The sequence below is a fragment of the Rhipicephalus sanguineus genome, chromosome 9 (genome assembly GCF_013339695.2).
Source record: "Rhipicephalus sanguineus isolate Rsan-2018 chromosome 9, BIME_Rsan_1.4, whole genome shotgun sequence".
In the NCBI taxonomy this organism is placed as follows: Eukaryota; Metazoa; Arthropoda; class Arachnida; order Ixodida; family Ixodidae; genus Rhipicephalus; species Rhipicephalus sanguineus.
The window spans coordinates 12,666,405-12,693,974 of NC_051184.2; the positions used below are offsets into that span (position 1 = coordinate 12,666,405).

Below are 27,570 nucleotides of genomic sequence, written 5' to 3' on the forward strand. Positions count from 1 at the left end.
GAGAGCCTGCAACCGCAAAGTGGCTGGCGGGTTGCCTTGGCTGAATATTGCAAGCAATCTTGACTCACAGAACTGCTCGTTACCAGTACAAATTCGCTACCACTACATATTTAAATAAAGAATTTTAAAGAATGTGTTTACCAAGGCAAGTTCATGTATCATCTTTCAATGATTATTCATTGTAGCTTCCTAGCCACTGTAATGCCACAAGTGCAGCATGCAAACCACGAACGCGAAACCCCATTCTAAAACTCGCACCTCCTGCATGGCCCTAAACGTATGTGAAGCGCTTTGAAGCCACAGACATTGACTGCCCTTATTCTAGGACTGTCTACTTTCTTATTTTCAGCAAGCTGCGGCCTTTGGTTCTTCAGATTATGTGTCTATATATACGTTCACGTTCTTGGTTGCATCAATCCAGATCAGATTCTCTGTAAAAAAGAAGAGTACCTGCAAATTCTAAATCTAAAGCTGACTGGCCGAGGTCAGGTGCCTCTTCGCTTTGTAGGCACGATATAAGATGCTGCTGACGCAAGACTTTAAGAACCGTTTAGACATGTCAGCTGTATGGAACATGCCTATAGCTGTTTGACAGCAGCTGGCTATTTATTCGGCCACGGCTATCCATCGCAAGCTGTGAACGTGCAGGTGGCACGGAAGCACTGAGAGGGTTCCAGATGAACTGGCCGGGCCACATGACCAGGTTCCACGCACAGCATGTGCAGGTACTCCTCTGCGTCCATGTCTTCCAGTTCATCTGCCATTCTAGCCCATGGGTTCCACACGACTGCAAATGTAAGCACACACACGATTATACACACTCTACACACAACTTCTCAGGGGCTTTATGCACGATGAGCACCAGATGCTGCCTCATGTGGCTGTCATTTTACAGGTCTCATATTCGATACCTTTATATCGTACTACAGTTTGCGACAATGAATATTATTACCCTAGTGCTGCGATCGTTCAGGAGCAGAAATTTACCCCCCACCCTTCATGTGGAGCCCATCCTCAACCCAATTTTACTCACTCTCTAGACACATGCACACCCAACCACACACACACACACACAGTCAAACTCACTTAGAACAATATTCAAGTCCCAAGAAATTTCCATTTTTACAACCAACAATAACTGGGTTGCATGAAAGAAAGCAACACATAGGGACACATAGCATGGGCTAGTTGGTGATTTGTAATCGACATATTTGCACAGCGCTACGTGAACGAGGACGTATGAAAGGACACAACACAGGCGCTGACTTCAACTGAATTTTATTAGCGAAAACGCTAGAAATGTATACAGCTGATAACACCAGCACCAACGCACAAACCTATTGCATCAAAGCCAGATACGCGATTTCCTTTTTGGTTAGGGCAACTGATGGCATGCTTACACAGAGGCCACCCAGCTGTTGGATTTGATTAGCTTCTATGATTTCGCGTGTAAGCTGCTCGCGGTGTTTCGCGACAACGGCGCACTTTTCAAATTCTGGTTTACACCCACAATCTCTACAATGTATGCCGAGATGACCTTGAACAGCTGTGGTGACATGATAGTAATGCTCTTTTAAACGCTCGTTCAAGCATCTGCCCGTTTGCACCACGTACTTCTTACCACAAGACAACGGGATCAAGTACACAACACCCACAGCGCATGCTACAAACTGCCTATTTAACGAAAGGAATCAGGAGCAAAAGAGACGAACACAAGAAGTGACATGGACGAACGCCTGTTGTCAGAAGGCGTTCGTCCATGTCACTTCTTGTGTTCGTCTCTTTTGCGCCTGATTCCTTTCGTTAAACATGCACCAACTAGCCCAGCAAAAAGTTCTACAAACTGCCTCTTGTGTTTTGTTATGCAAACGCTCTTTCGGGTGGCTTGAGTATACACGCGCTTACAAAGCATTGATAGTTTTTCCGGAGCTGAGAATACAACCGTAACGTCTACCTTGTCCCCTATCTTTTTCAGGTTGTGCGAAATTTTATGCAGGTAGGGGAGCACCGCGACTCGCTTATTATCTTGGTGCAATTCAAGAAAAATAAAGAATCTGAATCTCTAGCGGCACAGCTCGCTGGTGCTTCACCTCCCTGTTTAATGGTCCTAAGCATTTTTTTCTGCTACCGAAACCAGCACAGGCTCAGGAAAGCCTGCACTTGTCAGACGGGAAGCCTGCTCAAGAAAGCTGCATTTCAAAGAGTGGCCGCAAATTTCCTAAGAGCGTTGGTGAAGCAAAGATTTGCAATGCCACTTTTACAAGCTTTGAATGAGCTGACAAATACGGTAGAAGTGGCTTGCTTTCTCGGGGCTCGTACTTCCAGCACTGATTTTAAAGAGTGCATGTCACCACTAATCCTGACGCATGAGCTGCCGCAGGATGCCTCGTTAAGGTTTTTAGATTTGCGATTAAGCATTTCTAGCGATCACCTGTGCTGGAAGTACGAGCCCCGAGGAAGCAAGCCACTTCTACCGTATCTGTCAGCTCATTCAAAGCTTGTAAAAAGTCACATTGCAAATCTTTGCTTCACCAACGCTCTTGGGAAAACTTGCGGCCACTCTTTGAAATGCAGCTTTCTTGAGCAGGCTTCCCGTCTGACAAGTGCCGGCTTTCCTGAGCCTGTGCTGGTTTCGGTAGCAGAAAAAAATGCTTAGGACCATTAAACAGGGAGGTGAAGCACCAGCGAGCTGTGCCGCTAGAGATTCAGATTCAGATTCTTTATTTTTCTTGAATTGCACCAAGATAATAAGCGAGTCGCGGTGCTCCCCTACCTGCATAAAATGTCGCACAACCTGAAAAAGATAGGGGACAAGGTAGACGTTACGGTTGTATTCTCAGCTCCGGAAAAACTATCAATGCTTTGTAAGCGCGTGTATACTCAAGCCACTCGAAAGAGCGTTTGCATAACAAAACACAAGAGGCAGTTTGTAGCATGCGCTGTGGGTGTTGTGTACTTGATCCCGTTGTCTTGTGGTAAGAAGTACGTTGTGCAAACGGGCAGATGCTTGAACGAGCGTTTAAAAGAGCATTACTATCATGTCACCACAGCTGTTCAAGGTCATCTCGGCATACATTGTAGAGATTGTGGGTGTAAACCAGAATTTGAAAAGTGCGCCGTTGTCGCGAAACACCGCGAGCAGCTTACACGCGAAATCATAGAAGCTAATCAAATCCAACAGCTGGGTGGCCTCTGTGTAAGCATGCCATCAGTTGCCCTAACCAAAAAGGAAATCGCGTATCTGGCTTTGATGCAATAGGTTTGTGCGTTGGTGCTGATGTTATCAGCTGTATACATTTCTAGCGTTTTCGCTAATAAAATTCAGTTGAAGTCAGCGCCTGTGTTGTGTCCTTTCATACGTCCTCGTTCACGTAGCGCTGTGCAAATATGTCGATTACAACACATAGGGATCACAGAAACCTTTGTGAGAAAGCACTACCTCTCAATATGGTTACGGACTGTGCTGACTCGTTTACCTCTGCTTCCTGCACACTCTGACTGCGTGTAACAAGCCGCAACTTTTTGTTGGCGTTACGCCATGGCAACATTTTGGTCGCTCCAGAAGTTGTCCTGAAAAATGTGAGAAGGTTGCCGCAGCAGCATGATCAGCCTGAGAAATCTAGAAAAAAATGCTGGGGTGAGACTGGCACAAGAATGTCACCAATAATTCCTTCTGACTGGCTTGCATGAGAAAACCCTGCATCCTTGTTTGTTTTATGCAAAACTTGCTGACAACCTTCTCCAAGGCATCCACGTGCTCCACAAAGTGCAGCTGAACGTCCCTCGTGAAAACAAAGTGAGGCCTTTAGACATCTCTCCTTCGACTGCATGTGTCTTGGGCGGCAACATCTGAAAGAACGGTCCTGCTTTGTCGCCATGACATACATCAACAGAGCTGTCAGAGGTGCAGCGCAGCGTTTCCTCCATCCACTTCCGTTCACTTCCACGTCAAGTGAAGCTCCCTTGCAGCTTTATAAACAATGCTGTGCTTCTCTTCGAAACACTGTACCTGACCACCATCTGGCTGGACGTCCCTATTGTTGATGGCAAACAGTTTTGCCTTTGTGCCCAGAATTGGTCGAGTGATGGGCAACTTCATGGCTTGGCCACAGATAAACCACCTCCTTGTTATGCCTGTTGCCTACTGAGCAGTTTTCTTTCTTGAACTTCTCTGCCATGTGGATTATTTTCAACACTGTCCCTTGCACTGTCCCTTGCCGGCGATACCGGCGAGCCTCCGAAAAACATGGCCGCACTGCCAAAAGCGGTTGTCGTCCACCTCGAATCTATCAAGTGGCCGCCGTGCGCTCTGTAGCGTGTAAGCTTCGAACTAATGCTTCCATTTGCTTTAGATTCATGTCCTTAAGCTTCGACAGCAAAGTATTCGTGCCAATTCGGCCTCGTTTTTGAGAGTCGTAGTCATATAATCGATACTGTAGGCTTAGCGACTCGAAATGGGCGCTTCCGAATGCTCGGAGGACATAGATTGCGCGTCTGTTAGTTGTTTCTAATCCTCCATAGCTGGCGCCACTTGGACCTGGCGCCAGCTTGGGGACACTATTTGGTTTTACGCGACGCTTTTTTTAATGCCGGACAGACTAAAACGCTCTACTGAGTGCTGGAACCATGCCTGGCAACGACACGGACAACGTGCGCACTTCTAACGTGAAAAACGAGGAGCAAAAAGCAAGCAGCTCGAAGCGTCCCGCGGCAGACGCAGACGACGCGGCGCGTCGTAGTCATGGCAACCGCTCCTCCATAGCTGATTGGCCACGTCGCTCTGCGGCAGACGGAGGACGGCGAGAACATGGGTCTCGGACCTATTCTGCGCACGGCAGCCTGAGAACGTCAAACGGCGAGCTGCCGTGCCGCTAGCGTGAGCGGGCCCTTAAGAGTATAGAAGAGCTTTAGTCTGGCATGGCCTAATGCAGGGGTGGAAGCGGGCCTGAGTGTTTTAGAGCAGCTCAGGGAGCAGGCATAATGCTGCTTTGGAGCACCAAAATGTGTGTTTTGGAGCAATGCAAGTTAGTTTTGGAGCAGAATTCTAGGGTCAAACATCATTGTTGTTTAATTTTTTATTTCTGGTAAACACTAGAAATTCAAACTATTTTAGAAAACATTCAATACTGATGAACCAACCACACTTAACACAAATGATACACACACACACACACACACACACACACACACACACACACACACACACACACACACACACACACACGCACGCACGTGTTATTTTTAAAACATCACAGCTGTGATAGCGCAATGACTCAGGAAAACGAGATAAGCGATGTTTTGAATAGCTACACTTGACTAGACAGACAAATGAAAAACGTTCATGGTAATGAACGTTTTTCAGCAGCGGCGTTTTCGCGCCGCGTTTGCCGGGTTGCTACATTTTCGTCGAAAGCTTACGCCGGCTTGAAATTGTTCCTTCGAAATGCGCGGAGGTCAGCGCAGTCTGGAGGCACTGGAAGAAACGAAGCAAACACGCGCACGGCCGGGCTAGACCGTACGCGTGCGGTCTAGCCCGGCCGTGACACGCGTCTGCACCCTAAACCGTACCCTAAACTCCGCTTGTCGGACGAGCGAGCGACGCGCCGCGCGAGCAGGGTTGCCAGGTTTGGCTACTTTGCGCCAATTTGGCTACTGTTCTAGGCCGGTGGCGGCAGAAAAAACGTCTTGGCTACTTGGCTACCTTTTTGGCTACTTTCAAGTTCCCAAGATTTGAACCAAATTGTCAATATCTTGTGGCGTCGTGGCCACTGGCTTTCAAGTATGCAGTGTGAAAACATGCCGTCGAACGCGTGTTTCCAGCCCCTGATTTTCAATTGTGCGCCTGAATTACACAAAACAAAATATTTTTGGATACGTTGCTTAGCCTCGGGTGAAAACTGTTGCGCCGGGCCTCATTTTGCTAAGGATCTATTGCTGAACATCCCTTGAAACTAATTGGAAGTGGACACGACAATCGAAAGCACTCAGCATCCAGGAAAGTCTGCACTCATCGACATTACAAATGGGATATTCCACGAACTATCTATGTTATTTTTTTGAATTAGGTACGGACTGCAACTCGAGAATAAGAACTCCTCGGAATTCGTCCTCACGTGAGAAACTATTGGGAAAGTGACTACAATTTATGCTTCAATCCCAGAAACTGTGACTTTGACCACACTCGTGCATTCATCATTTTTGTTGTAGCCACAAGGCCGGTAGCTCTAGTTTTTTTAGGAAAAGTCACGCCCGGTGCGTAAGGTGATGTCATTTCCAGAACAGCGCATGAAAGTTCGTCATCGCTAAAGAAATGATTGCTATAGACATTAATTTATGCTTTAATACCAACAATTATGATTTTGAAGAGTTTTCGCTGTTCTTATGTACAGTACGGTCCACTCCTAGAGGGAACAAGCGAGCGCGTGGCTGACAGCCCGCGCGGCGCTGACTAGCGGCGAGATTTGTAAATGCGGCGCATGCGCATACGCTTGTAAGGGCGGCGCGCGCCCGGCGTCGTCTGCTGCTTCACCCACGCGCCAGACAATTCCTGGAATGCGCTAGAAAGCGGTTCCGTTTTTTCGGGGTGCGATTTATCTAGCCGTAACTCTGCATTCAACAGGCAGAAAAACAAATATCCGCATTTGTTTATTAATAATAATAATAATATCTGCGGTTTAACGTCCCAAAACCACGATATGATTATGAGAGACGCCGTAGTGGAGGGCTCCGGAAATTTCGACCACCTGGGGTTCTTTAACGTGCATCTAAACCTAAGTACACGGGCGCATTTGTTTATTGCTGCACTCTTTCGCAAGGTTTAACTGGACTGGTTTCTAGGCTCGCTGAAAGCATCATGCGCAGAAGCTACTAAGATCGACTATTTTTTTTTACAAGATTATTCTGTTACAACAACACCTGCGCACAATGAAATAAGGCGTGCACAGAACATTACCTGAATGTATACTTGAAGGAGACATCTTGTTGATTATACTTTTCGCGACAGATATATGGGGCAAGAACTAGCTACAAGACTTTTGAAGGATACAAAGCTGGTGTGTTAGTGCACGTCCGTACTCTTTTAAATGAAAAAAAAAGTCAACTTGTGCAAGAAAAAGAGCACCAAGGGCTTGCGCAAGCCAGTTATACATTTTTCACACATTGCTACAACAAGTGGCCACTATTGATAACAGACAAGGAAATTGAAGCATGATGCAGCGAACATATATACTAAGCGTGCCTTTCCGACAATAAAATAACTGCCTCTTCAACAAGCGGAAGGCAGAGTTGGTATCACTTGCTCATAACTTGGAAAACAAAAGTCCGTAAGAATCGTTACACGTCGAGCGCTGGCGCATATAGAAGTAGCAGACGACGCGGTGCACGCACCGCCGTAATGAATCTGTACGCATGCGCTGCATTTACAAATCTCGCCAGCAGTTAGCGCTCTGTGGAGAGCCGGCCACGCGCTCGCGTGTTCCCTCTAAGAGTGGACCGTACTGTACATCCCCACGAAAAGACTCTCGCATTTAGTCATTTAAATAAAAACGTCGCAGTTGTTTTCGCTCACGCGTGGCTACTTTTGGCTACTTTTACTGCCATTGGCTCATGTTGGCTAGTTTCTGGCTGTTTTTTCCAATTTCCTGGCTATTTTTTGTGTTTTCGACCTGGCAACCCTGCGCGCGAGGCGTTTTCGAGTAGGAACAGTAGGAAGACGCGGCGGTGCGATCTTGAGACGGCGTTCGTCAAAATGACGCGCGGGACCCTCCGACCACGCGTGAGTCGCGCATGAAATCATGCGATTCGGGACACAACAGTGCGATTTCGCGAAGGCGTTCGTCAAAAAACACGCGCGTCCCTCCAAACGCGCGTAAATCACGCCAAAAACGGCGCCATGCGGTTCCACCTTTTCCCTTCAAGTTCCCTTCCAAGATTTGTCAATTATTGGTGTCGGTTATATGCACGCAAATATGGCACATGAGGTGCGATGATACTAGATGTCGCAAGCGCACAATTTGTATCGCGTGGTTCTGTTTTCGTACTACCTCACATTCGTCTGAGTAATAAGCGTTCCAAGTGTCTATCTTATTCTTTTCTGAATATTTCTTCTCTCGCCACCTCAAGTACCAAACCACACACAGCAACGGCGGCGAGCGGGTGGTACGAGCTACAGCGTGCTCAACCACGAGCCGAGCGCAGCTTCTGACGAGCTAAAATCGAACAACGCGACCAATCGCACTGGCGAGACAAAGCTCGTCGCCGCACGAGCGCGTTTACATGCTGCATTTATAACGTCTAAGGGCTTGTGTGCAATGCAAAAAATTCTCCACATGGCACGCTCTCACTAAAGAAAATGAGTTTCGGAAATGGTCCAACCGACTTACACATACCGAAGCCTTGTGAGTGGTTTCGCGGTTGGTAGTCGCTTCATTGACCGCAAACGGATAAAACAAATTTTTCTATCTCATGCAGACTTATGACACAAAATTCATCTTACACACTCAGCTATATACAGTTTCCTTAATGCAAAGTTTCTAAATAATGGTCGGGCGTTTACGTCCGCGGCAGCTGCTCGCACTATCCTCATGGCTTCACATCAAATTAAATATTCGCAGTAAATAGAACCTTTTCGACATTATGAAGCGTCAACGCAGTTACTTTTATTCATGTTCGCAATCCCCGGCCATGATGACAGCAACCGCCTCGTGCGCGCATCGCGCCAAAAAACTTCGTTGCCGCCAGCGCCATCGAAATACGGCCGGACAACCCACTTTCTTGAATCTAAAAACGTTGTTTTCTTGTAGCTAGCTCCTGTACAGGCTCGCTAGCTTTCTTGCGCCTTCGACGACGTCACGAGAGCGCGCCAAGGGATGTGATGATGATATAAGCTCGCATAGGCGCGCCATGACACGGATGACAGCGGCACATGAAGGCACCAAACGTAGCCTCGGTGATCGGTTCCGGCAGCGCACCGGAGCCCATCGCGGAGGCCGTGCACCAAAGACCGCTTGGGAGCAGTTTCAGCGCAATATTGCGTTTTGGAGCAGGATGGCGCAGCAGAAGCGGATTGGCGCAGCCTGGCGCAATGGCGCAGCACTTCCACCCCTGCTAATGCATTTCGGAGAAGGACTTTGCGACGCTCGGGCTTGGTGGCGTCCTCCCCGGCAGCGTCGGCGTAAGCCTGAAAAATTAATTTCCAATCCGACCACGGGATTGGAGGGTCCCAGGGCGAAGAAAGAAACAAAGGCGGGGGAATGGGAGACGCCATGTCGAAGAAGAAGAAAGCGAAGCGATGAAGACCGGAAAGAAGAAACGGACGGCAGTAGAATCTCCTCAAAACGCCGCAGCCGCCATGCTGAGAACAAAGAAGAGCGTGTAGGCTTAGCTGTGCGGGTTCGTTGCAAGGCAGAAAAAGACGAACACCGAGAATGAAATGTGGTTCTTACAAGTCCTCGTCGCCATTGCTGTGTTGTGGGTGGTGTGATGATGTCTGATGAGGTCATCTAGTGGTAATCCACCGAACGTCCGTTAACTGACTGGAACAGTTGTGAAACAGGCCATTCGGCCAACAACATTGTACATTGGAAAAGGAACAAGAATAAAAGAACAGAGGGCCTCGCGCTCTTTGTTCATCGGCGTCGGACTGATGTGGTCGTTTGTTCGAGGGCTCTCGTCGAACGCCGTGCGTGGGCCTCGGTTGGACGGCGGGGCGCGATCATAGCTACATGATCGCGATACAACAAAATGGCGACGAGAAAAAACCTGTGAGTGCAACGCTTCAGTTTACAATTATTTACGCTTGACTTCAGTTTCCTGTGTGCGTCACTCGTGCCTCTTCTGGAATGATGTCAGTCGTAGCTCCAGCACCGTTCTTATCTGCACCTGGTAACCCTCCAGTGCCGTGGAAGCGATGGCTAAAGCTTTTCAAGGCGTACCTTGTGTCGGTCGGAGGCAGCGACTGGTCAGCAGAGCGAAAAGCGGCTCTTCTCCTGACATCGCTCGGAGCGGAGGGACAGCGTCAGTACTTTAACAATGAAGAAGTGAAGCAAGCAGCAGCAGCCAGCGTCCCTACAGACGCAACGCCCACAGCCCCGCAACCTCAAGTTTCAACTGCACCGGTTTCGACATCTGAGCGTCGCACGGGAGAATCGGACGACTACACGGAGTTACTGAATAACTTAAACCTGCTCTTCGAGGATGCAACAAATTTCATCGTTGAGCGGCATCAGTTCTGCAGGAGGCTGCAACTGCCGGGCGAGCCTTTCACCCAGTATGTCGCTGAACTCAAACAACTGGCGTTGACTTGTGAATTTGGTTCGACATTCGACGAACGCATACGTGATCAAGTCGTTGAAGGAGTCTCCAGCCCAGCGTTGCGCGAGCGTTTCTTGAACGCTGGCCGAACACTTACATTGGCCAAGGCTGAAGAAATCGGCAAAGCTTTGGAAGCAATACAGCAAGCTAACGCTGTTTATGATGGAGCACCAGTCCAACGCATCGACGAATCTGCAGTGCAAAATCGGACGCTAGATGAGCAGTGTGTCCTTCAAGCATCTTCTGGATTTCGCGCGCCCGTTCATGAGCCAGATAGCGTTCGACGCAACTACGCAGCAGCGGGCTTACGCCATGGCGTCCGTGCAGCAGAAGAAGGTGCCAGAAGCAACCAAGATAACGGTCGTCGATCCTTTTGCTACCGTTGCGGTTCCATGAAGCACAAAGCAAATGCAAGAAACTGCCCAGCCCGCAGTCAACAGTGCCACAAATGTGGGAAGATTGGACATTTTGCAGTTGTTTGCCGTCAACAACAGTCCGCAGAAGTGGGAGCGTCGCAAGCCGCTGTCTCCACTGTAGAAGAACATGTTGTCCTGAATTCTCCACATGTTCTTGGCGTAGAACTGCCACGTTACAAGAAGGAAATCGTCGTCCGCATAACATTTAAAGGAAATACGCTTCCTCTTCTTGTGGATACTGGCGCTGCCGTATCCCTCGTAAATAACGCCGATTTTCAGAAATATTTTGCAAGATTTTGCACCTTGTCTCCTTCAGCGCTGGGTCTTCGGGACTATTCTGGCAAGTTGATTCCTAGTCTCGGCACCTTCGAAGCGGAGATCGAATACAGCGGTACTCAAGCAACTGTGACATTTTACGTTACACAGAAAGGTACTTCGCTGCTCGGCCTTGACGCCATCCAGAAGCTACAAATTAATATTGTAGGCTCAACCCTGACTTGCCTTCACACTACTACAAATCATTTGGAGCTTCCGGAAAACACGCCTCCAGGATTTGAAGCACTGTTTTCAGAAGGCCTTGGATTTGTCAAAGACTACGTGCATCAGATCAAACGCCGACCGGATGTAACTCCCGTGAGTGCCAAACTGAGACGCCTTCCTCTGGCACTCAGACAGCAGGTCTCTGACGAACTAGCACGCTTGGAACACGAAGACATAATCGAACGCGTCGACGCATCGGAGTGGGTGTCTCCACTAGTGGTAGTGAAAAAGAAGGATGGATCGCTGCGCCTGTGTGTGGACTTGCGGGAACCCAACAAGGCCATCGTAGTCGACGGTTACCCTCTTCCGCATACCGAGGAGCTTCTGCAACTGCTCGCCGGAGCCACATGGTTCTCAAAGCTGGACTTAGCCTCGGCATACCATCAAGTAGGACTTACAGAAAACAGTCGTGAGTTGACAACATTCATTTCTCATGAGGGACTATTTAGATTTAAAAGAGTGTGTTTTGGACTAGCTTCCGCCCCAGCTACGTTTCAAAAGCTTATGTCAAATGTTTTGAAGGGTTGGGCTAACGTAGTCTGTTATTTAGATGACATTTTGGTTTGGGGAAGGACCAAGTCGGAGCACGACCGCAACTTGAAGGAAGTGCTATCACGCATTTACAACACAGGGATGAAATTGAATCATAAATGCGTTTTCGCAGTGCGAGAACTAACATTTTTGGGACACAACATTTCGGCTGAAGGTCTCTCTCCCATGGAATCAAAAATTAAAGCGATAGTTAGTGCACCTGCACCACATGACATCAAGTCCCTTCAGTCATTCCTAGGATTGACCGGCTACTATGCCAAGTTCCTACATCATTATGCAGATTTGGTGGAACCGTTGCGCAAAATGCTCCGACAAGGTCAGTCATTCGAATGGACGGCTGAAGCTCAGAAGGGCTTTGACCAGTTGAAAGAGAGGTTGGCATGCAAACCTGTTGTGCAGATGTTCAACCCTCAGCTACCTGTCATAGTCACTACGGACGCGTCGGACGTCGGGTTAGGAGCGGTCTTACAGCAAAAGGAGGGATCACATCTTCACACAGTGGCCTTTGCATCACGCGCCCTCTCACCGGCTGAAAGGAAATATTCAGTAGGGGAACGTGAAGCGCTTGCGTGTTTATTCGCTTGCGAAAAATGGCACGTGTATCTGTGGGGTAGACGCTTTACACTCAGAACCGATCACCAAGCATTAGTTGCTTTACTATCAGCTGGAGATTCTGGTCGTCGACCATTACGCATTTCTCGATGGACAGCTCGGTTACTGTATTACAACTTTCAAATAGAGTATTGCAGAGGCACGCAAAATAACGTTGCAGACGCTTTGTCAAGACTGCCCATCAGCGAACATAACGCCAGTACTGAGGAAGAAGAAGAAATAGTGTCGCTGGTAACTTCGGCAGTTGACAAAGCTACCGTACAGGCTGCTACAGCCAATGACCCTACGTTGACTAAAGTAATTCAGCAACTCAGTAAAGGCTGGTTACATAAGAAGGCGCTATCGGCTGACCTGATCCCATTTTTTCACATTCAAGATGAATTGTCCCTGGTAGATGGTCTTCTAATGCGCGCAGATCGCATAGTAATTCCCGAAGTGCTTCGCTCCACTTTTTTGCAGTTGGCACATGAATTGCATCCTGGCATAGTCCGCACAAAGGAACTTCTAAGAGAGAGATACTGGTGGCCTCATTTAGATAGGCAAGTCGAGGAATGTGTCAAAAATTGTCTCATATGTCAGTCAGCAGATAAGTCGGCCAAACCGGCCTTTGCGCCTTTACAACCTGTTCCTTGGCCAGATCAGCCCTGGCAAAAGTTAGCCATGGATATAGTCGGACCCTTGAACATCACACCCAGTCCAACTTATGCAATTACTGTCATGGATTATTACTCTCGATGGCCGGAAGTATGTTTTACTTCCTCCACGACATCGCACGACGTCATGGATTTTCTTAAATCTCTCTTCAGCAGAGAGGGATTCCCAAGCCAAATCGTTACCGACAATGGTCCTCAATTCATTTCCAAACCGTTCCAGGATTTTCTAAAGGAAAGAGGCATTCAGCACTGCAAATCATCGAATTATTATCCGCAATCCAATGGCTTAATCGAACGGTTTAATAGAGTACTGAAGGAAGCAATACAGGTCGCACAGCTGGAAGGCAAACAAGTGAAACAGACCGTTCTGGAGTATCTAGCCTTGTATCGATTTTCACCACATGCGACAACGGGAGTTTCTCCCGCAGTACTTTTACATGGCCGACAGCCTCGAACAAAATTGGATTTGAGTAACGCGGACTCAAAGTTCCGAAAACCAAATCTGCCGCAGAACGTAACTACCAATCAGTCCCATAATGGAGCGCAATCAGAGGACAGTTCATTCCTGAAATCGCAAACTCGCAACAGAATAGAGAGTAAGCAGCAACAGATGAAAGCCTATGTCGATAAGCGTAGAGGCGCCAAGTACCCCTTAGTACAAGTTGGGGATTTTGTTAAAGTTCGGTCACACCGAACAGGTACAAACAAATACTTAGGCCCCTTTCAAGTCATGCAAAGGAGAGGTCAAAACTCATTTCTACTTAGTGACGGTAAGACTTGGAATGTTTCGAAATTAGTGCGAATACCGCCGCGTGCAGCGACTGATGAATGCCTTCCACACCCAGATTATTCATATGCCGGACTAGCTCGCTATTTCGGCTGCCCGCTCACCGACGAAGGCTCTGATGTTACCCATAATGCCACAAATATTCCGCACAGAAATACTCTGACTGAGGTAGATCTACCAACGCCTGAATACCTGCCATCTACCACTGCAGACCTCTGCAACCAGGAGGGGGAAGATAACGCGATGCCACCATCAGCTGACAGTAGCAGCGAACAGGCGGAATCGAACGCTCAAACTGGGCGTCCAGTACGCAAGCGCCAACCGCCAAGATGGGCCAAGGACTACAAGATGTAGTTTTTAGCCTCTTGATGCGAGGTCTTGTAATTTTGCTGCTCGGTGCATTAATATGTCTGTTGTGTTTCTTTTTCTTTCGTTTTGTTGTTCTAATGTGATAAGTACCTTTCCAATATCTTTTTATCATTATTTCTTTACTTTCGTGTGTGAATGTCATATTTTCAGACATGCTTGTTGTTTAGGATGTAACGTTGTTATTCTGCTTTCAATAACTAAGAGCGCCTTTTTCAAGGAGGGGATGATGTGATGATGTCTGATGAGGTCATCTAGTGGTAATCCACCGAACGTCCGTTAACTGACTGGAACAGTTGTGAAACAGGCCATTCGGCCAACAACATTGTACATTGGAAAAGGAACAAGAATAAAAGAACAGAGGGCCTCGCGCTCTTTGTTCATCGGCGTCGGACTGATGTGGTCGTTTGTTCGAGGGCTCTCGTCGAACGCCGTGCGTGGGCCTCGGTTGGACGGCGGGGCGCGATCATAGCTACATGATCGCGATACAACAGGTGGCAGTCCCGGCGCAGCAGCAGTCGAGGAAGACCGGCGGGGACGCCGACCAGCCACAAACACGCGGTTTGGCGCGAAGCGCCGAAGAAGAACGAAACGTCGACACTCAACGAGTACTCTTCACACACTGCGTTTATTTACACGTCGCCTGTTGAACATGAATGCCAGAGCGGCACCCCCTGGCATTCTCACAGAATTGGGAAACCGAAACTGCAGTGAATACATATCACGAACAATTGTGAAACCGAAACTGGTGAATACAATCACAACACAACAATTGTGTTCTCATTAATGAAGCCTACAGCCGGCTTTTTATAGCCTCAAAATTTGGTGACACCACCTCTTTAACGGCATGCTCTTTTCTAGACCGGCCTGCAGTTCTCTTGTAGCCGAAATGCCATGACACATATGTTTCCATCAAGGTAGTCAAAACTAAAACACATCCCACACTCAGCATGCTTCATAATCGTTTCGTGGTTCTGGCGCGTAAAACCCAAGAATTTAATTTTAAAGGAAAATTTCCTCCCAAGCTTCTCCGACCCGCATTCTTTAAGGGGCTCGTAGAAAGCCAACAATCAAGCCAAGGAAAGCATAGGTACGTCATTTGTTGATATTTTTTAACTGTAGTGTAATGGATATGACCTAAATTCAAAGGACTTAAATGGCGCGAAAAAGCACGCTTTCTTTCGGTGGGATTCGAACCCACAACTTTCGCATTACGCGTCTGATGCTCTAACAATTAAGCTACGACGGAGGGCGCTCCCTCGTCCACTTTGTTGGGTATTTACGTGAGCTTGATCCCTGGAGTGTTAGCAAGCGCAAATCGTCGCCGTAATTATAAGGTTGCGGGTTCGGATCCCACAGATGAAAAGGGTGCTTCTTCGTCTACTTGGATTCCTTTGAATATGGGTTATAATTATTACATTGCAGTTAAAAAAAGCCACAAATAATGTCCCCAATGTTTTATTTGGCTTAAGTGGATGTCGGTTTTCTAACAAATAAGCGAGCTCCTGGAACAATTCTTCTTTCGCACTTTCCTAGCAAGGGCTTCGTCCTGCCTCGTGACGCTTTCTGGCAAAAATAGTGTTTCACACTCGCCGCCTTAGCTACGAGTGGCGCTGGTAACACTCTCAGAACTAAACGCACATAGATACCGCACAAAGTGGACGAGGGAGCGCCCTCTTTCGTAATCTTTTAAGGGGCTGTGATGTCCGATTTATGACAGATAAACAGGAACAGCAAAGTATGCAAACAAACAAATTCAACATACAAAGTAACTTATTCAACATACATATGAAAACTAAAAATACAAAATACAAATAAAACTAACAAAACTTGAAATTATGATAAATGCAGTAAAGCGAATACGGAAACAAAAATACGACGCCCGACGCCACAGAGTCAATATTTGCAAAACACAAAAAAAGTCGGCAGATCCTACGCAGTGTGGGAATCGAGGTAATGCGAAGCAGCCAGCAAAGAGCTGCATACATCATCTTGTTTGTCATTGAGGCTTATGAAGTCATTCATGTCGTGACATCTAGTTCGCTTTATATCGCGAGATTGTCATACATGCATGCGTGTATAATCTGGTATATGCCATGCTAATGAAACATATATTCTGCTACATATATACAATGGGTGACCTGCTATTTATGTTCGTCACGCACTCTTGTCATGCCATACCAATTTAGGTATATATCCAGTAAACAAAATGGCCGGGAGTGCACCATGAGCATGCACCATGCACCATGAGCATGAGCATACCAATTTCGTTGTTTATCAAGCTAGCGAAACGGCCACGAGCGCACCATGAGAGTGGAATGTAAATCATGCTGTACATGATATGCGTGTCATGATTTTCAAGTTAACTCCTGTTATTTATGTTCGTCACACAGTTACGTCGCGAGATACCAATTTTGGTGTATATCAAAATAGCGAAATGGCCGCCAGCGCGCCATGAGCGTGGCACGTAAGTCATACTGTGCATGACATGCGTGCCATGATTTTCATGTTACCACCTGTTATTTGTGTCCGCCACAGAGTCACGTCGCGCGATACCAATTTCGTTGTTTATCAAGCTAGCGAAACGGCCAAGAGCGCACCATGAGAGTGAAATGTAAATCATGCTGTACATGATATGCGTGTCATGATTTTCAAGTTAACTCCTGTTATTTATGTTCGTCACACAGTTACGTCGCGAGATACCAATTTTGGTGTATATCAAGCTAGCGAAACGGCCGCCAGCGCGCCATGTGCGTAAGTCATACTGTGCATGACATGCGTGTCATGATTTTCATGTTACCACCGGTTATTTGTGTCCGCCACAGAGTCACGTCGCGCGATACCAATTTTGGTGTATATCAAGCTAGCAAAACGGCCGCCAGCGCGCCATGTGCGTAAGTCATACTGTGCATGACATGCGTGTCATGATTTTCATGTTACCACCGGTTATTTGTGTCCGCCACAGAGTCACGTCGCGCGATACCAATTTCGTTGTTTATCAAGCTAGCGAAACGGCCAAGAGCGCACCATGAGAGTGGAATGTAAATCATGCTGTACATGATATGCGTGTCATGATTTTCAAGTTAACTCCTGTTATTTATGTTCGTCACACAGTTACGTCGCGAGATACCAATTTTGGTGTATATCAAGCTAGCGAAACGGCCGCCAGCGCGCCATGTGCGTAAGTCATACTGTGCATGACATGCGTGTCATGATTTTCATGTTACCACCGGTTATTTGTGTCCGCCACAGAGTCACGTCGCGCGATACCAATTTTGGTGTATACCAAGCTAGCGAAACGGCCGCGAGCGCACCATGACCGTGGAATGTAAATCATGCTGTACATAATATGCGTGTCATGATTTGCACGTTAGGACCTGTCACTTGTGTTTGCCATACACTATTGTCACGCCATACCAATTTTGATATATAGCAAACTAACGAAACGGCCGCAAGAGCACCAAAACAGTGGCATGTAAATCATGTCGTTCATGACACGGATATCATGATTTTCATGTTATGACCTGTCATTTATGTTCGTCATAAAGTCACGTTACGCCATACCAATTTTGGTGCAAATCCTATTAACGAAACGGCCAGGAGAGCCCAAAGTCGTAGGCGGCTAGATAGATAATACACTCAAACTCGCAGAAGTTCGCTAAGAAATGCTTCGCATTTAAAAAAATGCTATCTTGCGTTAGGCTATCTTAACCCAATGAATCAGTTGTCTGAGAAATTTCAAACGAGGGCACGTTTATCTTTTCTAAATTGGACATTCCGTCTCAGTTGGACATTCAGTCTCGTTGGACATTCAGTCTCGGTTGGACGGAATGTCCAGCTTTATACACCCACCGGGAAGGTGTATAAAGCCACACATCTCATTGTAACAGCTTGCTATTTTCAAAAACAGTTGGAAAGCTCAAAATAAAGGTGGTTAAGCATAGTTACAGTAACTCCTGCGAAAGGAGAACAACGACAGCTTTCACAAGGGCTAGCGGCATCGCTATCAATTCTCAGCGTTGCTGGAGCAAGCCTCCATGCGTGTTTGGAGCCTTTCAGATCGAAAAATACTGCTTATAAAATAACTACGTGCTTTTCCGATAAACCACTGCAGCTACAAACGCTACGAAGGGTGAGCTTCCTGTCGCGCCGTAAAGAACTGGGTCGAGAAAAATCAGTTGTCGGTCCCTTAATGAGCTTTTGATACCGCGTTGGGCGCCAGTGTAGTGTGCTCGTATCTCACAGGAGTACGGCCACTAGCGCGGGTTCGGACTTAGCGAGCCACAGGGCCGCGTTTGCCGTCGCCTCGCGTGATCTAGCGCGCCGCTGCACACGGCCGTTCGGGCGCAACAAAGGCGCCGAGCGCAGCGCGGCGAGTACACAGTACTGCTCTCGAAATCCGCAACACTTTATTGCCTGCGGCAACAGCACAAACGCTGTACAACGCCCGCTCCCAAAGGCGGCGGTAGAAGCAAAACAGGCTTAACCACGCCACGGGCGAAAATACAACACACAGGGTGCCGCTAGCACGTCTCCGAGGGCAAAGGGCTCACGGCGACACGCCGCTGAGGGAAAACTGTCCCGACTACGCTGCGTACTCTCACGATCAGCGACCACAGAGCCCGATCGCTCGAGCGAGGGCAAACTCCGCTCGCGCTGGCTTTGATAGGTACGGTTTCGGCGTAGTATGACCACGCGCGAACACACCGCACCGCTCTTCGGCCTAGCGTTCGGAAAGGACAACTTAAGGTAAGCGCTCGCCGCTGGCGCAATGCACCGTTAGCGAACTCCGTCCGAGCGAGCCCCAAAACAGGGGAGCCGACGGACGGGAAGCAAAACACGTGCTTACTTACCCTACGAGGTCTCCCTCACCCGCCGCGCGAAACGTCTCGCGAGACTCGAGCGCGGCGCAACCGTCGAGATCCGGCGCCGGGGTGAAGGAGGTTAAGGTCACCCCCGCTCGCCCAGCGCCGTAGGACGGCAAAGGAGGGGGGCGTCGTGACCGGACATGATGGCAGAAATAGGCGAAAAACCCACGCAATGGCGGCGGGCAAGCCTCAATCCCCACACATCATAGAGTTTCCTACAATACTTACTAGAGGGAACTCTGGCGCTAGTGTCTATGGGAGCTGCAACGGATGACGCTTCAGCCAGCATGGGAATGATGGGTAGTACACAAATTTGTCTAAACTTCGTTCTTTCGGCTCCGTTTGGCTGCGCGTCGCCTGCATCCGCTTTGTCGCAAAACAAAGTTCAGCAAAAGTCAGCAGTTCCACTTCACCACTTTAACTTTTTGAGGCTCACCAAATCAAACCTGGTCACGAAGTTCACAACGGTCTATTCTTTTATCCGAAAGAAAACCAATACACAGCAATAAACAAAGCCACAAGTGCGTTTGAAGCCGCAAGCACGAAGACTAGGCAAATTTGTGTACTACCCAACATTCCCATGGTAGCTGAACGATCGCAGCGCCAGGGTCCCCTCTAGTTAATTTTAGGAAACTATGTCACACATCACATGATGTGACGTCATCAGATGACATTGTCGTTCTGCACTGCCTCCGTGATCGGTCTACCGATCACGGAGGCAGTGCAGAACCACGTTAGGTGCAGAAAGCTTTTGCATGGCGGTGAGGCAGGACAGACACATCGACTGAAGAAAAAAGAACAACAAGAAGATGGCTTTCGCCTTCGAGTCGTCTTCGTCTAATGCATAAGGGACCCTGTGATGTTTTTCAACGAATGATGAGACTTACTCTCCGAGAAGTGCTGCTCGCAAAAGTAGTCACGACACGTGACCTCTCGATCTTTCCTTGGTATGGCATTAGCCCACGCTTCCAACCTCACCGGGTCACTAAGAACTTTTAAGGCAATTACTTCTCCTTGCAGGATGCGTACCCACTGTTGCAGTTCGGCAAGACATTTCCGCCCCATCCTAAAGGAGCACTGGTGGAAGTCTGCAAAGTGCTCTCCTTTGTTCACGAAGCAATACTTCTTTCTTCGTGTCTTTGTTGCGGCTTGAAAAGTGCATGCAAAGGTCGAGAAGTCAGCACTGCCGGCACAACGTGAAAGCTACTAAGCAAGCTAAAGAGACGGAAAGCCTGCAAATCATGAAGGAATGCGCAACAGGTTGCTTGCACGAACTTGGAACTTTCCCTCCCAAGGCCACCTACGCAAGCGTGCGCACAACATGCGAGCGAGCAGCGGGGGGCCCATGCATGCGGCAGACGTCGTCTGCTTAGGGGCCACAACTAGCAGCTCGTTTCAAGCGCTGTACGGCCTATAATTTGGGCAGTACCTATTAGTAACTGTGGCTAAAATATCTGTCACATCTACCAATTGATGTTACAGACAGAAATCTGAGACATTTTACAATGTATAAGGCGGTGTCGCGATTTTGATGCGTCGCATCCATAGAAGAGCATGTAAAAGATAGCAACACACCAGAAGCGTCATCTGTCGTGCTGCGGCGAAAAACGCATTTTCTCCGTGACGCTATCGCGCCGCCCTCACGCGCTGCGGAGGCCAAGCAGTTTCTCCTCCTCAAATACTTCTTTCTCCGTGGCCTCAACAGTCATCTTGCTTAAGATAAAATAGAGACTTTAGCCTCACTTTAACTGTGGTGCCATCTGATTGTGGTATGTATGCCGTAACATCTCAGGGGCCATGTTCAGTCAATAAGGCCATTTTATTAAGCCTAACTGGCCAAGAAATCAAAAATGTATTTTGGAAACAGTGCCCACTTGTCACTAGTACTGCGGTGTCCAATATAGTACTGCACTGTCAAAGCATCATCACTCAAATGTAAATCGAATAGATGTATGTATATACGTTGGAAACAAAGGCTTGATAGATTGGCTGCCTTGGTGATGCTGCAGGCACCACTACAGATTAGCACAAAATAATCCAATGAATGGTCCAGCAACTTTGTAGGCCAAACAATATTTATGAGCATCACTTGCCAACTAATGCAAACTAAGGCTGCATGAACTAAAGTTATCAAGGCCCATTGGATGGCGCCACGACAGCGTTACAATGACAAGATCTCGAGTGACACCTTCGATGGACAAAGACACAACAGCCATTGCACATCTTGGGCGCTTTAGATCACAAGATCATTGCTCAATTGACCACGTCTTCACAATCTCTGAGGCATGAACTGACTTGCAACCAGTGGTGACACTACAAAGGGGCACTATGTCGGGCTAGCTAGGATTAGAACAGAGAGTGCACTGCAGCTATACCAAATGCTCATCCATGCCATCGCTTACCTGTGTCCGGAAGGTTTTCCTTCTCAATCTTCAGAGTCTTTCCTGCACCAACTGCAGTGAGCACGTGTACATGCTCTGTGCTTTTGTAGATGCTGCAAGAAGAAACGACAGCTGAGCACATATCCTTCAAGGAAGAGGAACAGCAATCATTTTGCCATTACACACACACCTACACGCTAACTAAAGCCGTCCGCTGTCATGCAAGCATCATGACAATGAAAGCCCAGCAGCATCTGTGCATTAACTTGTAAGAGGAGCAAAGGGGACGGAAGTTGTCACACGTGCAGATGAGGGATAAAGAAAGGATGGTGTGGAGAGAGGTTAATAATAATAGTATCTCGAGTTTAACGTCCCAAAACCATGATATGATTACGACAGATGCCGTGTATTCTTCGTTTGTATATCGTGTCCGTTGTGCCGAGTTTAATCATGAACCCATACCAACTCACCCAACTATCAATGTTATAAAAATGTCAACCACATGTCTTCAACAACCTGAAGACCAGTGATTTAAAACATATGACCATTTCCCATTTTGCCATTATCCAACTGTTATGCTCCTCAGAAAGATCAAAATGCAACCACATAATATTGTTGCCGTTCACAGAGTACCGGAGCATAACACTGCAAGGAGTACAAGTTGAACAAGGACATATACGGCACAGGCAGACAAAAACGCACCCTTCTCTTTGCAGTGCCGGAGTACAGTTGTCGTTTTCATCATCGTGAGGGCAGTGATGTCATTGACCGAAGCCCATTCAGCACACCTTCTGGAGCAGCTAAAACTAGAGCTGCGCGAATAGCAAAATTTTCGGTGCGAAGCGAATTCGAATATTGAAATGTGAGTGCGAATCGAATCGAATATTTTTCGAATATTTCTCGAATATTTTTCGAATTCTTCGAAGCGAAATTGCAGAAAAAAAAGTTGGAGAGGATTCCTAAGCATATTCTTATGAGATAGCAACATGAAAGTGTTTCTTTTCGCTAGGTTGATGAAGCACTGGCGGGGTGGTGTTTCATAGTTCTCTTATCAAGAATGAGGCAACGTAGAGGCCGAATTCTATTTATGTACATGATTTGATGCTACCAAAGTGTTGCCGACAACACTTTACACGTGATAGGCAAAGATGTCATTTCCTCAGCCTCTCCCCCTCTTTCAACTCCTGTGGAAGCCTAACTGATGTGGCAGACAAGGGTGTGCTCCCTTCAAGTCCGGAGTTCCAAATCTGCCTCGTAGATGTCAATATATGAGAACATCTGAAATTTTGGATGCTAAAAAGCTTCGGTTTCCGATCTTTCAGGCTTCCTGCTCAAATTTCAGTCCCAAAACAGCATTAATTGAGCCCCCACCTCTGCCACATCTTTCATCTCCATGTCGGAACCAGCGTTTTCTTGAGTAAGTACTAGGGGTGTGCGAATATCAAATTTTTCGAATACGAATCGAATACGAATATCCACCTTCGAATATCGAATATCAAAGGAAGAATGCCTCCACAGTAACAATATTTTATTTAACATGTAGCTATTTGAAAAAAAAAACATTAACAGTCTGACTGGCAAATAACATACACTGCTATCTCCAGAACACAATGTCCAGGCTAGCACAACACAAGCAAATATCACGGCACAATGAAAGTAATGACTAGATGTTATCATGAAGAAATATGAGTTGCTCCACATGATCAGGCAGGGGCACTCCATTCTAAAAGAGACAACCCCCCCCCCCTGCCACTGAAAAGGCACGCTCGCTTGGAACAGAAGTGGCTGGTATAGGGAAGTACATGGGGCAAAGCTTTGCCAGACTGGGGTATCTGAAGGTGCCTACAGTCCGCCACCAGTCACATGGGTCACTGTCTTTCTTCAAAAGTGGTCCCGCATTGTGAACGAGTGGTAGTGCGGCACGTTACGGCCGCATAATATTGAAAATGTACGGTTACATCATCACCAACAGCGCTGCACGTCGGAGATGCACCAGCAATAAATCATACGTATATTGGGGCGCTCGTCGCAGGCAGATATCGTGCCTCCGTGTACTTACGATGTTTATCGCTCCTCTCTGCAACGTTTTTAGCGATACGAACGCAGCAGAAATGTGGAAGACGAGTTATTTTATGCATGATAATCTAATCGCATATTCGAATTTTTCGAATATTCGAAGTTATCGAATATTCGAAACTTTTCGAATACACGATTTTCGAATCGAATACGAATATTTCGAATGTAATATTCGACGAATATTCGAAACTTTCAAATATTCGCACACCCCTAGTAAGTACATTTGCGACCGTAGCAGGGCTTGAAAGGCAGCTTTGCCGCAATACCGGGGTGTGATGAGTTGAAGTATACTGAAAATCTAGGGACCACTTCCAATCGGACTTAGTGTCTTGACGAAGTTCGACCGTAACGGAGCTTGAAAGGCAGCTTTGCCGCAATACGGGGACGTAATGAGGTGAAGCATATTAAAAAGTTCGACCGTAACGGAGCTTGAAAGGCAGCTTTGCTGCAATACGGGGATGTAATGAGGTGAAGCATATTAAAATTCTGAAGGGGTCACTTTCAATCGGACGTTGACTGTATTGTTTTTGGGAAGTTCGAATAGTTCGAATAGTAAAATTCCAGTGCGAATCGAATCGAATAGCAAACACTATTCGAAAAATATTCGAAATTTCGAATATTCGCACACCCCTAGCTAAAACCTTAATTGGGAGCAGAGATAAGTCCCACATTTTCGATCACAAATATTCGTGTCTAAGATAAGTTTAACAAAATCAATTTATGCACACCTGTTTATTTATACTATCCCAGAAAACAGGATTAACTTACTGCTCTTCATTTTCCCAAGGTTTCTTGCATTCTGTGACCTAACATTTCGCCACGATACACTTCACAGTGGTAATTCAAGGAGGCTTTTTTACTTACAGTATACCGGAACCATAAATTCTTCACAGAGTCTTTTTATTATTGGAAAGAACTATTCAGATTATACTTGCACTTTCATTACAACCTAAGCATTTGAGTTGTGTGTCGAAGTGTAGCGCTTTTTGAACAGAACCGCCTGGCTCCTGGTTTGTGGGTTCAATAACAAATTCGCCCTTTGTGTTCAAAACCCTATTCTGTGCTGTAAGAAATGTGAATTGATGGAGGGCTTCCCATTTAAACTGTCTTGCACGTTTTACCACAAGCGAGGAGCAGAACTGAGATACCAGGATAATGTGTCACCGATAATAAACGGGCCAATGCAGTGGGTGCAATTGTTGATAATCCTCGACCGTTGTGTAGCGAACACTTGTAGAGGTCAATTATAACAAAATGTAGTGCTGCAAACACTTGTGAAACAAAAAAAACAAAGAAAACAGTCTGTTCAAGTACACACACATACTGCACTGCATTGTACTTGTTGCAATCTATCAAGTAAAACACTGCCATCCTACAAATACTTGTAAGTGCACCAAGCATCTCAAGCTCCCTGGTTATTCAATTTGGTAATCTTTCAGTATGGGCTAGTTCGCATTGTTCGTCAGGGGTGCGCTCAACCAGGATTACCGGCTACAGTGCTGGAATAAACCTTGCGTAAAAAACTCGAAAGTTGGATAAAAACAATAATTTATATGGCATGCCTCTCTTAAAGAGGTCATGAAACACCCCTCGGGCTTGACAAAAAAACACACCCTGCGGAAAGCAGACACTGCCACGAACAGCTCTTGCAGTTGTGCACAGTAAGGGAAGACTAGGAGTGGAGAGCGAAGTTCCCATTTTCTCAGGCATCCTCTTTTCATACAGAGGCCTGTGCTCACTCTCTTGAGAGCTGCCAGTGCCTGTTGTTTGCTGTCACACAACAGATAGCATGCCATTGGCCAATAGCCAACAAATCAACACCAGCGTTTGGATCAGATGCGCTTCTTGCCACAGGGTACAGCCACAAGCCAGTGCCGCGCTCCACAATCTGCTCACCTTGCACAGCAGCCACATTAGCACACACAGGAACCACAATGGGAGAAAGCAATCTTGTTTCATCATGTGCGCTCAAGGTCATGATGTGCGCTGCACGTCTACCCAAACACGTTAACTGCCAACCCTCCCTGTGTTGGTTTCCAGCGCGCTCATCGGGACAAGAGAAAGTGCTTGAAGCGCGTGACAAGTCGTCCCTGTAACTCCGTTCGTTCTTGATTGATTCGAAAAATTTTTGCAGCAATCAATTCGTGCAGCAATAAACTCCGATACTGAAGTTATTCGATGATTACTCCCTTCACGATTTCTGCTGTCAATACATCATAGCCGGTAACAATATGGCTAGGTGGGCTAGTTGGTATCTCATGATTAAAAAAACTGAGCGCAAATAAACAACGCAAGACCAAGAAAGATACACACACCACAAGCGCTCGTGGTGTGTGTGGAGCGATTGTGGTGTGTGTATCTTTCTTGGTCTTACGTCGTTTATTTGTGCTCAATGTTTTTTTAAACATCGTAGCCGCCCACGTGGCGACATTTAAATTTGGAACATTCGTAAAGACAATACAATCAACGAAAAATAAAAAGAAGAGGAAGATGGCTTTTGCCTTATGCAAATGCACAAAGGACTTTCTTTACTCTGCCGTAAAATCCTAAGCTTCCCTGCGGTGTAGGATAATCTGACTAGATTTGGAGGGCAGGGCCCTTGCTCAGTCGCGGATCAAAATTCAAGATGGCAGCGAAAGAGCCATTAAGAATAAAGAATGCACACCCATGCTTCTAATGAAATGTTTTATTGAATACACATGCATTCACTGTTTTTATCCGCCCTCATCGGGCGAATAAAAACTGTGAATGAAACAGTGAAAATTGCGGGAGAGGAGAAGGGGGCGCATATTTCAAATCTCCCAAAAAAGGGAGGGGCGCTTGCTTGGGATTTTACGGTAGTTTCTGCCTGAAGACAAGTTTGTATGAGCAAATTTCAGCACCCACTCTTTGAACTGGGCTGGAAATTTCTGTGGCAAGTTTTCTTCAGTATTGATTTCAAGAACTGATGTCTTTAGTTGTTATCTTGTTTTCACGGTGGCGCTAGCGCTATTTTTCAGGAGAATTATGGCTGTGCCTATACGACTAGGAGGACTGCTCGAAATGCGGGAGAGTTGGCAGGTATGATACATGAGGCTGTAGTGCAAGCTACAAGCTTGCATGCTGAGCATGCCACGAACTGTTTCTACGAAACTAATCTTCCACGAGCACTCTTTCTCTGCTAATTAATGGCAGTGCAGTTTACACGTGCTTGGATGGTGAGGTTGCCATTCATGAGGCACTGTATGAAAGTGGTTGCAACGGCCAATGTCGTTAGTGCAAATGGTAGCAGGGCATACGCTGAATACATCAAAAGGTGACATGTGTGATTTACGTGCACATCCCTACTAGCTTAATCCAATACTCTCTGAGCATGCAGTTTCTCCCATGACCAATCAAAATTACAGCCGTAATATGGATTTTGAGTGCCTGCCATCCTCCTTTTCGCCAAAAGGCCACAAGAACACTGCCTTGGCACAAATTGTGCAACTTTTGCCAAAATGTATTAGGTTTGACCTTTCGGTGCAGCTATCACATCGCTGCCAGGGCACAAACACACATGTGGAGGTATACATAATAATAGATTAGATTTCCTGAGGGCATGGCCAGTGCAGCATCCTACTTGTTGTGAAAGTCCTCGCCAGAACTTCCAAGACACTTTCGGAGTGGAACTCATCAGGGGAAAGACACCACTAGTAAACGTCTTCAAGCTTCTTTACAAAACTAAACAGCCAAAGGTATGGGTACTAGGGATGGTCGATTAATTGTTTTAATCCATTAACAATTAATCACTCACCAGTTTAGCCAATTATCAATTAACTGCTACCGATGACAAGTTCCTTGTTGAATAATCGATTAATCAAATTTTTAACGGGCACCTTCGAACAAGCTGAAACAGTTTATATTTATGTCGGACCCTAATTACTTGTTTAGTAGATGAAACAAAGATGAAAAATACAAGTGTGCAACAGCTTGATAAACAACAGTTTGTGTATTTTCTTGCATACTGATATGCGTGCTTATTTCTTT

At 46.8% G+C, this 27,570-nt stretch overlaps 1 protein-coding gene across 2 annotated transcripts in view; it reads right to left on the reverse strand.

Annotated features, from left to right (window-relative positions):
* Positions 1 to 587: 587 nt before the first annotated feature.
* The window catches only part of LOC119404598 (uncharacterized), a 64,492-nt gene continuing 37,509 nt past the window's right edge, over positions 588 to 27,570 (reverse strand). For both annotated transcript variants that reach the window (XM_037671148.1, XM_037671147.1), the window contains exons 9-10: positions 21,508 to 21,599; positions 588 to 787 (exon numbers count right to left, since the gene is read on the reverse strand). In XM_037671148.1, the coding sequence (XP_037527076.1) occupies positions 621 to 787; positions 21,508 to 21,599 (259 nt within the window). In that variant the 3' untranslated portion in view covers positions 588 to 620. The remainder of the gene's footprint in view (positions 788 to 21,507; positions 21,600 to 27,570) is intronic.